The sequence below is a fragment of the Scyliorhinus torazame genome, chromosome 2, assembly GCF_047496885.1.
Source record: "Scyliorhinus torazame isolate Kashiwa2021f chromosome 2, sScyTor2.1, whole genome shotgun sequence".
In the NCBI taxonomy this organism is placed as follows: domain Eukaryota; kingdom Metazoa; phylum Chordata; class Chondrichthyes; order Carcharhiniformes; family Scyliorhinidae; genus Scyliorhinus; species Scyliorhinus torazame.
In genome coordinates this window covers 267,456,458-267,469,285 of record NC_092708.1, presented here as the reverse complement: position 1 = coordinate 267,469,285, position 12,828 = coordinate 267,456,458, and the positions used below count along the sequence as shown (strand labels likewise).

The 12,828-nt window shown below is 53.6% G+C and overlaps 1 protein-coding gene across 1 annotated transcript in view; it reads left to right on the top strand.

Moving 5' to 3' along the window:
* sptbn5 (spectrin, beta, non-erythrocytic 5) overlaps positions 1–12,828 on the top strand; it is a 400,397-nt gene that overhangs the window by 24,924 nt on the left and 362,645 nt on the right. The window contains exon 4 of the mRNA XM_072486950.1: positions 1,356–1,513. Within this exon, the coding sequence (XP_072343051.1) occupies positions 1,356–1,513 (158 nt within the window). The remainder of the gene's footprint in view (positions 1–1,355; positions 1,514–12,828) is intronic.

Sequence of the window (12,828 nt, the reverse complement as noted above, 5' to 3'; positions counted from 1 at the left end):
ATGGTAGAGAAAGAGCCAATGCCATACCTTGTTTTCTCTTTCCCAAAGCAGTTACCTTCGTCCACATAACTACTGCACTTCTCCATTGGTCGTACGATTCCCTTTCAAAAAATAAGGGAGGATAGTCATAGTCAGCCATCTTTATCCTGGGTTCAGCCATATATCCCTTTTTTTTTTTTCTTCTTTTCTCACTCCTTGGTTTGATCTAGAAAAGTTGTATCTTTCAACCTTTCACATTTCTACAGCAACCATCCTCTGCTACCAATTGTTAGACGCTTTAGTTGCTGTGATATGAAGAGTCTAAAGTTCGGTTCCTTTTTCACAAACACCCATTTATTTCATTCCAACAGCCTTTGCGCAAAACTCTAACTATACATCACCTGACAGGCCACCTGATGCCCCTTTTACATATCAGTGTCAATTAATGGATACTTAACATAAATGAGACAACTAATTGCAATGTCTCTTAACCCATTACTTAACATGACTACAAGATAGTCACTAATAAATCCAACAAGAAATTCACAAGGAATTTCTTTACTTAGCGAATGGTAAGCATGTTACCACATGAAGTAGTTGAGGTGACCACATGAAGTAGGAGAGATGAATTTAAGTTGAAGCTAATTACGTCAAAAGGAATAGAAAGATCTGCTGACAGGGTAGCTTGAAGTAGGATGGGAAGATCATATCATAGATCAGATCATAGAATCTACAATGCAGAAGGAGGCTATTCAGCCCATCGAGTCTGCACCGGCCCTTGGAAAGAGCACCTGACCTAAGCCCACACCACCCTATCGTTACCCCACCCAACCTTCTTGGACACTAACTGCAATTTAGCATGGTCAATTCACCTAACCTGCACATCTTTGGACTGTGGGAGGAAACTAGAGTACCCGGAAGAAACCCACGCAGACGCGGGGAGAATGTGCAGACTCCGCACAGACAGTGACCCATACCGGGAATCGAACCTGGGACCCTGGAGCTGTGAAGCAACTGTCCTACCGTGCAGAGGTTTCTGTGGAACATAAACACTGGCATAGACTGGTTGGACTGAATAACTAGTTTCTACGCTGTACATTCTATCTAATTTTATGTGTGAAAGTGGGCTTCGTTACGGCAGGATTTGCTCTGTGAACAGTGCAAAGTGAAACCACTGAGCGAAAGTCCTGTGAGAGTTGGTGATGTGGAGTTTGTTGCATGTGAAACACTGTCCTCTGCTGTGTGTAGCTGCTAGTTTCCACCGACCATTGAAACTGGGTTTGATTCACTGACTGCACGATCCTCTGCTGCTCATATTCTGGCGGTACTGACTGGTCCTAAATCTATGCGCTAACCAACTTTTTCTGCTGTGCTAGGATGAGTTTGATGCCAGCAGTGCCAAACGTTCTGCCAAGGAGGCTCTGCTAATTTGGTGCCAACGTAAGACCACCGGATATAAGAATGTTGATGTTCAGAACTTCTCCTCGAGTTGGAAAGATGGATTAGCTTTCAACGCACTTATTCACGCTCACAGGTAATCACAAATTCAATTCCATAGTTATGGCTGAAAGGAACGTTGAATTACCACTTCAAGGAATATTATATCCTTTTGGATCATTGGTACAGTGTGCGAGGCGTCAGACAGCCTTCGTGTACAGAGTCACATTAAACACAGTGGCATGAGGGGCACAGTGTCATAATAAAAACAGCTTTGGTACTGTTGCTTACTTGCTGTTGTCTCTTAATTTGGCTCTGTTTAATTACGTTTGCTCAAGAGTCGCCAGGTATCTTTCGATACTGCCACAAAGTTCAAAACCGAATACTGATCAAAGACTCGATACACCAGTTAGTAAGTTCAAAAGCAATGCTCATTTATTTACACACAGTCAAAGATACTGTAGCGCACAAAGACTCCCGAGAGACGAATAGAGGTGAAGTCGATGAGGCTTTATTAAGCGTGACTCGTTCCCCGCAGTTCAGCAACAGACTGGAGCTGCGGGGAGAATTCCTGGTTCTTATATTCCGCCTTCAGGGCGGAGCTAGAGATCAACAGCCAACCAGGACCTGGGATCTGTCAGCCAATGACATCACGGCTTCACAGTCCCACATGACCCCTAATGCATACTACCACATTCACCCCTTGTTAAAAATGAACCCGGCGGGGTGGTGCTTCGCATGGTGGTAGGGGTTTACAAGGCTGGTCCTGGGAGGAAAAAAACTTTTGCATGTCATTACAGTGCCCTACACTGGGCTATGTACAGGGTTTTTTTGTTTTGAACTATTTACAGTATTCGTAAGAGGGAAAAGGAAAAAAAAAATTCTCGTTAAAGTCCACAAAGTTACACCGATGCCACGAGTCGGGCAGGCGGTCTGGTCGTCCTTGTCAATCGCCTCAGCCCCGGTGGTGGTGGTGCTTGTTCCAGTGTTGTCGCCTCCGGGAGCTTTACGGTTTCTGCTTCAGCTTCACTTCTGGTCGGACCTGGGAGGAGGACCGATCCTCCCGGGAAGGGGGCTGTCGCGGGGTGCGCCGGTGGCAGGGAGGGGGTGATTGGTGTCGAGGGGGTGTGTGTGTTGCCGGCGGGCGCCAGATCTCGCAGGGAGACCGTGTCCTGTCGGCCGTCGGGGTACTCCACGTAGGCGTACTGCGGGTTCGCGTGGAGGAGGTGAACCCTCTCGACCAACGGGTCCGACCTGTGCGCCCGCACATGTTTCCGGAGCAAGATGGGTCCTGGGGCCGCCAGCCAGGTCGGCAGCGACGTTCCAGAGGAGGACCTCCTGGGGAAGACAAGGAGGCGCTCATGGGGCGTTTGGTTAGTGGTGGTACACAGTAACGACCGGATGGAGTGGAGGGCGTCCGGGAGGACCTCCTGCCACCGTGAAACTGGGAAATCCCTGGACCGTAGGGCCAGTAGGACGGTCTTCCAGACCGTGCCGTTCTCCCTCTCTACTTGCCCGTTCCCCCGGGGGTTGTAGCTGATTGTCCTGCTCAAGGCTGTACCCTTGCTGAGCAGGAACTGGCGCAGCTCGTCACTCATGAAGGAGGACCCCCTGTCGCTATGGACGTATGCGGGGCAACCGAACAGTGTGAATATGGTGCTAAGGGCTTTAATGACTGTGGCCGCTGTTATGTCAGGGCAGGGGATGGCGAAGGGGAAACGGGAGTACTCGTCCACCACGTTCAGGAAGTATGTGTTGCGGTCGGTGGAGGGGAGGGGCCCTTTGAAATCCAGACTCAGGCGTTCAAAGGGACGGGAAGCCTTGATCAGGTGCGCACTATCCGGCCTGAAAAAATGCGGTTTGCACTCTGCGCAGATGTGGCAGTTCCTTGTGACTGTACGGACCTCCTCCACGGAGTAGGGGAGGTTGCGGGACTTTATAAAATGGTAGAACCGAGTGACCCCCGGGTGGCAGAGGTCCTCGTGGAGGGTTTGGAGACGGTTAATTTGTGCGTTGGCACATGTGCCGCGGGATAGGGCATCGGACGGCTCGTTCAGCTTTCCGGGACTGTACAAGATCTCATAGTTGAAGGTGGAGAGCTCGATCCTCCACCTTAAGATCTTGTCATTTTTAATTTTGCCCCGCTGTGCATTATCGAACATGAAAGCTACCGACCGTTGGTCAGTGAGGAGAGTGAATCTCCTGCCGGCCAGGTAATGCCTCCAATGTCGCACAGCTTCCACTATGGCTTGGGCTTCCTTTTCCACTGAGGAGTGGCGGATTTCTGAGGCATGGAGGGTTCGGGAGAAAAAGGCCACGGGTCTGCCCGCTTGGTTAAGGGTGGCCGCTAGAGCTACATCGGAGGCGTCGCTCTCGACCTGGAAGGGGAGGGCATCGTCGATGGCGCGCATCGTGGCCTCTGCGATATCCGCTTTGATGCGGCTGAAGGCCTGGCAAGCCTCTGTCGACAGAGGGAAGGTCGTGGTCTGTATTAGGGGGCGGGCCTTGTCTGCGTACTGGGAGACCCACTGGGCGTAATATGAAAAGAACCCCAGGCAGCGTTTTAGGGCTTTTGAGCAGTGAGGGAGGGGAAATTCCATGAGGGGGCGCATACGTTCGGGGTCGGGGCCTATTATCCCATTGCGCACTACATATCCCAAGATGGCTAGCCGGTTTGTGCTAAAAACGCACTTGTCCTCGTTGTATGTGAGGTTCAAGGCTTTAGCGGTCTGGAGGAATTTTTGGAGATTGGCGTCGTGGTCCTGCTGATCGTGGCCGCAGATGGTTACGTTGTCGAGATACGGGAACGTGGCCTGCAACCCGTGTTGATCAACCATTCGGTCCATCTCCCGTTGGAAGACCGAGACCCCGTTTGTGACGCCAAATGGGACCCTTAGGAAGTGGTATAATCGCCCGTCTGCCTCGAAGGCTGTGTACTTGCGGTCACTTGGGCGGATGGGGAGCTGATGGTAGGCGGACTTGAGGTCCACGGTGGAGAAGACCTTATATTGGGCAATCCGATTGACCATGTCGGATATGCGGGGGAGAGGGTACGCATCTAGCTGTGTGTACCTGTTGATGGTCTGGCTATAGTCTATGACCATCCTTTGCTTCTCCCCTGTCTTTACTACTACCAGCTGTGCTCTCCAGGGACTATTGCTGGCCTGGATTATGCCTTCCTTCAGTAGCCGCTGGACTTCGGACCGAATAAATGTCCGGTCCTGGGCGCTGTACCGTCTGCTCCTAGTGGCGACGGGTTTGCAATCCGGGGTGAGGTTTGCAAACAAGGATGGGGGCTCAACCTTGAGGGTTGCGAGGCCGCAGATAGTGAGTGGGGGTATTGGGCCGCCGAATTGGAAAGTTAGGCTCTGCAGATTGCACTGGAAGTCTAATCCCAGTAATGTGGGGGCGCAGAGTTGGGGAAGGACGTAGAGCCTGTAGTTTTTAAACTCCCTCCCTTGCACCGTTAGGGTCACTATGCAGAAGCCTTTGATCTGTACGGAGTGGGATCCTGCAGCTAGGGAAATCTTTTGCGCACTGGGACGGATGGTCAAAAAACAGCGTCTTACCGTGTCGGGGTGGTTGAAGCTTTCTGTGCTCCCAGAGTCGACCAGGCATGGTGTCTCGTGTCCGTTGATCAGCACCGTTGTTGTCGTCGTCTGGAGGGTCCGGGGCCGTGCTTGGTCCAGCGTCATTGAGGCCAGACGTGGTCGTAGTGCTTCAGCGTCTTCCTCGAACCCCGTGGAGCCGTCGATGCTGGGGTCCATTGATGCCGTCCAAGATGGCGGCGGGGGTGGACAAAATGGCCGCCCCCATGCGTCGCGCAGGGCTGGGGGGTCCCAAGATGGCGGCGCCCCTCCTCCCCTCGTGGTGGCCGGGACCCAAAATGGCGGCGCCTGCGGGTCGCACATGGGGCGCTGGGGGGGGGGGTTGGGGAGCGTTTGGAACGCGCAGGACTCCTTCTTCTCCGGGAACAGCGGCGACCCCCCGGGACCAGCACACAGCCGCGAAATGGCCCTTTTTCCCGCAGCTCTTGCAAATCGCTGCGCGGGCCGGGCAGCGCTGCCGGGGGTGTTTTGCCTGGCCGCAGAAATAGCAGCGGGCTCCCCCGGGACGACTTGGCGTCTGAACCACGCAAGCCTGTGGGGGGGGGGGCGATTTGTCGCGACGGGGGTCCACGGAGCCCAAGGCCAGACATGGTCGTAGTGCTTCAGCGTCTTCCTCGAACCCCGTGGAGCCGTCGATGCTGGGGTCCATTGTTGCCGTCCAAGATGGCGGCGGGGGTGAACAAAATGGCCACCCACATGCATCGCACATGGCTGGGGGGTCACAAGATGGCGGCGGGGGTGGACAAAATGGCCGCCCCCATGCATCGCGCAGGGCTGGGGGGTCCCAAGATGGCGGCGCCCCTCCTCCCCTCGTGGTGGCTGGGACCCAAAATGGCGGCGCCTGCGGGTCGCACATGGGGCGCTGGGGGGGTGGTTGGGGAGCGTTTGGAACGCGCAGGACTCCTTCTTCTCCGGGGAGAGCGGCGACCCCCCCGGGACCGGCACACAGCCGCGAAATGGCCCTTTTTCCCGCAGCTCTTGGAAATCGCTGCGCGGGCCGGGCAGCGCTGCCGGGGGTGTTTTGCCTGGCCGCAGAAATAGCAGCGGGCTCCCCCGGGGCGACTTGGCGTCTGAACCGCGCAAGCCTGTGGGGGGGGGGGCGGTTTGTCGCGACGGGGGTCCACGGAGCCCAAGGGGCTGCCGCGCGGTCGGGGCCGTAGGCGCGGGCGTTTCACGCGGCCACATCTAGTGAGGCTGCAAGGGCCCGTGCCTCAGAGTCCTAGCGACTCTTTTTCTAAAAGTCTTTGGCGGATTTGGGGAGAGTTCATACCAGCCACAAACGCATCGCGAATTAACATGTCCGTGTGTTCAATCGCGTTTACCGTCGGCCAGCTGCAGGCCCGTCCCAAAATTAGCAGCGCGGCGTAGAATTCGTCTAGCGATTCTCCGGGACTTTGCCGTCTCGTTGCGAGTTGGTAGCGTGCGTAGATCTGGTTCACTGGGCGAACATAGATGCTCTTTAGTGCTGTGAACGCCGTCTGGAAATCCTCTGCGTCTTTTATGAGAGGGTAAATTTCCGGGCTTACCCTCGAGTGCAGGACCTGTAGTTTCTGGTCTTCTGTGACCCGGCCGGGGGCCGTTCGGAGGTAGGCTTCGAAACAAGTCTGCCAGTGTTTAAAAACTGCTGCTGAGTTCACTGCGTGGGGGCTGGTCCTCAGGCATTCCGGGACGATCCTGAGCTCCATAGTCCTTTAAGCACGCTTAATAAATTGTAGCGCACAAAGACTCCCGAGAGACGAATAGAGGTGAAGTCGATGAGGCTTTATTAAGCGTGACTCGTTCCCCGCAGTTCAGCAACAGACTGGAGCTGCGGGGAGAATTCCTGGTTCTTATACTCCGCCTTCAGGGCGGAGCTAGAGATCAACGGCCAACCAGGACCCGGGATCTGTCAGCCAATGACATCACGGCTTCACAGTCCCACATGACCCCTAATGCATACTACCACAGATACTCAGGCATAAAACTCTACAACCTAAACTATCACTATCACTAAAGGCCTATACTTAGCTTCGGGTGCTCACTCAGTCAGAGGAACAATGGCCGTTGCTCGGTTCTGAGGCTGCTGCGTTGAGCTGTTTACAGGATAGCAACTAGGAGCGTCTATCTAATAGCGTGCGTTGACTTGGAACTTACTTGGTCTGGCGTAGCTTTGGCGGGTCTCTTCTCGCTGAGAGCCAAGGCCAAGAGAGCGATTCTCTCCTGGGGAATCCTTTTTATACCCAAAAGGGCTTCCCGCGCTTTTGGGCAGGTCTTGAACTTGGCCTCAATTAATTGGGCCGTTTCCCAATCGTTCCTATCGATTTTCCTCCAATAGAGGGGTGGGTTCCCTGGTTGCTGGGCGTGTCCTAGGTGGCCGTTGGTTTGCTTTGTTTGAGTCTCCTCTGGTGCCGGGGTGTCTGTCTTAGTATTGTTTACCTAAATGTTGCCTTTTGTTCCCGGGGATGGCTCATTAGTATGTAGATGGTTCTGCAGTAACGGTCTTGTCTGAGAGCTACAGCTGTAATCAACAGACAGACCTTGCACCTGCTTGCTTTTTCGGTATTGTCCAATTTCCCTGCATTCTTTGCAAAGTGTCCATTTTGTAATCGGGAAGTGGCCATCCCAGATGGCTACAGTACAATAAATAATCAGAATAAGAAAATTAATTCTCATAAAATTTTTTGCATAATTGTGATGTGAAAACAGTCACAAAGAATTCTGCATCTTCAAGATGTTCACAATAAACAAAAACTGACTTTGTGCAGTAGTCGTTATGCTGAAGGAGAAGTAATTTAGGGTGGGCTGGATTGGGACAGAAAAACATCCAAGAAAGGTAAATGATTGGGTGGTTGTGTGAAATGCTCAAACTGAAAAACAGCACCCAGCAACATAATTCTAGCAATTGCAATTCTCCAGCCTTGGCTGTACTTTGGCAAAGTGTTCTAAAGCACAAGACTTTTATATCTCTATATTTCTCTTACATTTATATTCCTTATGATATATATATATATATATATATATATATATACCTTGTATCTATGTCTCCTATATTTCTATAGCTGATATCAGCAGCTGCCCCTCAATTCGAGGATGACATTTTCTGCCATGAGTCTTCATGTGACTGAACAGACCGATTCTTGACCCACAGATCTTTGTACATATGGGGCAGGGTGTCCCATGAGCTTTTAGGATCCGGAGTACAGGGTTTGTTTCCTTTACTTTTCTGCCACCTCTCTGCATCATCATTAAGATGGTGTGACTCATTTTGTTGCCAATTTGAATGATTGGTAGCAAGCTCCTCCAGTCATTAATGTCAATGCTGCTGGATCTCGGGTAGAACTTCAGAGTGGCTTTGAAGCATTTTCTTTGTCCTGCCCAGGAACTTTGACCATTTGGGAGTTGAGAGAACAGGACCTGACAACGGAGAAGATGCTTTTTGGCCATCTAGACAGTGTTAGGTCCATCAAAGTTGATTTTGGGGGAGCTGGCTTCAAGAAGGACACAAGTGTTTGTCTGACAATCCTTCCATTGAATCCAGAGACATGGCATGGCAGAAGCATTGTTGATGGAATTTCTGAAGCACTCTTACGTGTCACTGATACACAGTCCACATCTTACTGCAGTGCAGGAGTGCGGCAACACCAACTGCTTCAGTACACTTTGACTTACGGAAGTTTTTGGTGTCAAACACTCAATGCTATTGTTTGTAGAAGGCTGAACTGGCGCAGCAGGTCTAGTGTTCGATCTCCTTCTCAATGGTGGTCTTTTAAGAGAGGTGGGTGCCAAGGTGTGGGAAGTGCCCAACATATATCTCTCCTTCAACATATATTGGAGGTGGAATGTTTGGCTGATCAGGTATGGGTTGATATGAGTTTTGTTTTAGCAACATTCAAGGCTGTGTTTATTGTTTGTAAAAAAGAAGAGATTGAGAGTGGGCTGTAAATCTGGTGTAAAGTGGGCAATGCCGCTGCTTTCATCCGCACACTATATCTATGGCACGGAGGTAACTGAGGTTTAATAGTTTTCCATCTAGACAGTATTTAATATTGACACCAGAGGGCAGTTGACCTGTGATGAGGTTAATAGTTATTGCAGGTAGATTGTGATTCGTATGGGGCTTGATGCACGATCAATTGCACAAAGACGAGAGTTGAATACAACTGAGGCTTTATTACACAAAGATGTGTGGCCTCCTACAGCAGCTGGCGAAATGGCTGCTGTACGGGGAGCACACATATTTATACTCCGCCTACTGGGCGGAGCCAGCAGGCAGGGACTACCCCCGTACCTATAGTACAGGGCCTTACCACACATTTCCTAATATATATATATATATATATACAACAGTGGTGATTACCACATTCACCCCCTGTTAAAATTGAGTCTGGCGGGGGTGGCGGAGAATTATATACAGAACAAGTTTTAATATACAGAGGCAAAAAACATTTTGGAGTCCAGTACATGGTGCTTTAACAGTTCCAAACCAATTACAGGTTTAGCCGTTCCGGGGCCTTGATCTGACGTTGGGAGCGACGCAGTGGTGGCGGCGATTCGGGTGTCGGTCTTGTCCTCGGTGACTCCGGGAGCATGCCAAAATCCTCCTCATCCTCGGGCGTGCGCCGGGGGAGCGGAGGGTGGTGCCGGGCCGGAGGGGTGTGTGTGTGGGGAACCTGCTGGTGCCAGGTCCCTGAAGGAGACAGTATCCTGGCGGCCGTCGGGGTACGCTACGTAGGAATACTGGGGGTTAGCGTGGAGTAACCGCACCCTTTCAACCAACGGGTCTGCCTTGTGGAGTCGTATGTGCTTGCGGAGGAGTATGGGTCCTGGAGCTGCGAGCCAAGTCAGGAGCGACACCCTGGATGTGGACTTCCTGGGGAAGGCGAAGAGACGTTCATGGGGTGTGTCGTTAGTCGCAGTGCATAGGAGCGACCGAATGAAGTGCAGTGCATCGGTGAGGACCTCCTGCCAGCGGGAGGCCGGGAGATTTCTGGACCATAGGGCCAACTGGACGGCCCTCCAGACCGTCCCGTTCTCCCTCTCCACCTGCCCGTTTTCCCGGGGGTTATAGCTGGTCGTCCTGCTGGAGGCGATACCCCTGCTGAGCAGGAACTAACACAGCTCATCACTCATGAATGAGGATCCCCTGTCACTGTGGATGGAGGCGGGGAAGCCGAACAGAGCGAAGATGGTGTTGAGGGCTTTGATGATGGTGGCAGATGTCGGGGCATGGGATGGCGAAGGGGAATCTGGAGTACACATCGACCACACTGAGGAAATATGTGTTACGGTTGGTGGAGGGGAGGGGAGGGGCCCTTTGAAATCCACGCTGAGGCGTTCAAAGGGGCGGGAGGCCTTCACCAGGTGCGCGGTCCGGCTGGTAGAAGTGCGATTTGCACTCCGCACAGACCTGGCAGTCTCTGGTGATTGCCCGTAATTCCTCGATGGAGTAGGGCAGATTACGGGCCTTGATGAAGTGGTATAACCGTGTGACTCCTGGGTGACGAAGGTTGTCATGCAGTGTTTCGGAGGCATGAAGGGTTTGTGAAAAGAATGCCACGGGCCTAACTGCCTGGTTGAGGGTGGCGGCTAGAGCGACGTCTGATGCATCGCTCTCCACTTGGAAAGGCAACGTCTCGTCGACTGCGTGTATCCCGGCCTTGGCGATGTCGGCCCGAATATGGTTGAAGGCCTGTTGAGCCTCGGCTGTCAGGGGGAAAAGAGTGGACTGGATGAGTGGGAAGGCCTTGTCCGCATAGTTTGGGACCCACTGGGCGTAGTAAGAAAAGAACCCCAGGCAGCGTTTGAGGGCTTTGGGGCAATGGGGAAGGGGAGTTCCATGAGGGGGCGCATGCGGTCGGGGTCAGGCTCCAGAACTCAGTTCTGGACCACATAGCCGAGGATGGCTAAGCGGTTCATGCTGAATATGCACTTCTCCTTGTTATAGGTGAGGTTTAGGAGAGTGGCGGTGTGGAGAAATTTGGCAAAGTTGGCATCATGGTCCTGCTGATCGTGGCCGCAGATGGTGACATTGTCTAGGTACGGGAAAGTGGCCCGCAGCCCGTACCGGTCGACCATTCGGTCCATCTCCCGTTGGTGACGCCGAAGGGAACCTGAAGAAAATGGTAGAGGCGGCCATCTGCCTCAAAGGCAGTGTATGGGTGGTCCGCCTTATGGATGGGGAGCTGGTGGTAGGCGGATTTTAGGTCTACAGTTGAGAAGACCCGGTACTGTGCAATCTGATTGACCATATCAGATATGCATGGGAGGGGGTATGCATCGAGCTGCGTGTACCGATTGATGGTCTGGCTATAGTCCACGACCATTCGGTGTTTCTCCCCAGTTTTCACCACTACCACGTGGGCTCTCCAGGGGCAGTTGCTGGCCTCGATGATGCCTTCCCGAAGCAGCCGCTGGTCCTCGGACCTGATGAAGGTCCTGTCCTGGGTGTTGTACCGTCTGCTCCTGATGGCGACGGGTTTGCAAACAGAGGTTGAGTTTGCGAATAGGGATGTTGGGTCGACCTTTAGGATTGCGAGGCCGTAAACAGTAAGGGGTGGTAGGGGCGCGATGAATTTCAAATGTTAGGCTCTGGAGGTTACACTGGAAGTCCAGGCCGAGTAGCAGGGCAGCACAGAGGTTGGGGAGGACGTAGAGTCGGAAGCCACTGAATTCTACGCCCTGGATTGTGAGCGTGGCTATACAATACCCCCGGATCGCCACGGAGTGGGACCCGGAGGCCAGGGAGATTCTCTGATTGATTGGCGGGGTGTACCGCGAGGGAGCAGCGCCATACCGTATCGGGATGGATGAAGCTTTCGGTGCTCCCGGAGTCCAGCAGACAGGAGATCTCGTGCCTATCGATCTTCACCCTTGTCGAGGCGGTGGCTAGATTGTGCAGGCAAGACTGGTCAATCGTGACCGAGGCGAGTCGCGGCAGGTCATCGCTGGTGTCGGACGATGGGGTGCCCGGGGGGTACGGGTCCTGGTACGATGGTGGCACCCATGTGCCGTGGGGGAGACTAGATGCCGGCGCCTGAATATCCTGAGGTGGAGAAGATGGCGGCACCCACGGGCCCCACGTGGTGGGGGTGGAAAAGATGGCGGCGCCCATGGGCCGCACGTGGTCCGTGAAGGGGAAGATGGCGATGCCCACTGGCCGCGCGTGGCCCGAGGAGGAGAAGATGGCGGCGCCCATTGTCCGTACGCGGGTGGGGTCGGGGTGATTGCGGCGACTGAGCGGGCCTGGCACACCGCGGCGAAGTGCCCCTTCTTGCAGCAGGCCTTGCAAAGGGCGCTGCTGGCCAGGCAGTGTTGGCGGGGGTGTTTTTGCTGCCCACAGAAGTAACATCTGGGGCCCCCTGGGGTTGGCTGGCTGGCGCGTGGCACAGGCGTATGATTGGCTGAGGGGGTCCCCGGTGGGGCAGCCGTCTGCGGAGTCCACGAGGCGTAGGAGGAGTCGGCCGGGTGTGTAGGCCTGGATATTGCGCGAGGCGATTGTCATCGATAGCGCCAGCTTTTTGGTTCCCGCGAGGTCGAGCGTGGCCCCCTCTAAAAGTCGCTGGCAGATGTGGTCTGACCCTATCCCTATGACGAAAGCGTCCTGCATGAGGAGGTTCGAATGTTCTGTGGCTGTGACGGCCTGACAGTCACAGTCTCTGACCAGGGGAATTAAAGCACACCAGAAATCTTCTACGGACTCACCAGAGAGCTGACTACGAGTAGAGAGTATGTGTCTGGCGAAGAGCGCGTTCGTTCGTTGGGCGTAGTTCTCTTTCAGTAGCACCATGGCTTCATCATAGGTCGGCGCGTCCTGGATAAGCGGAAA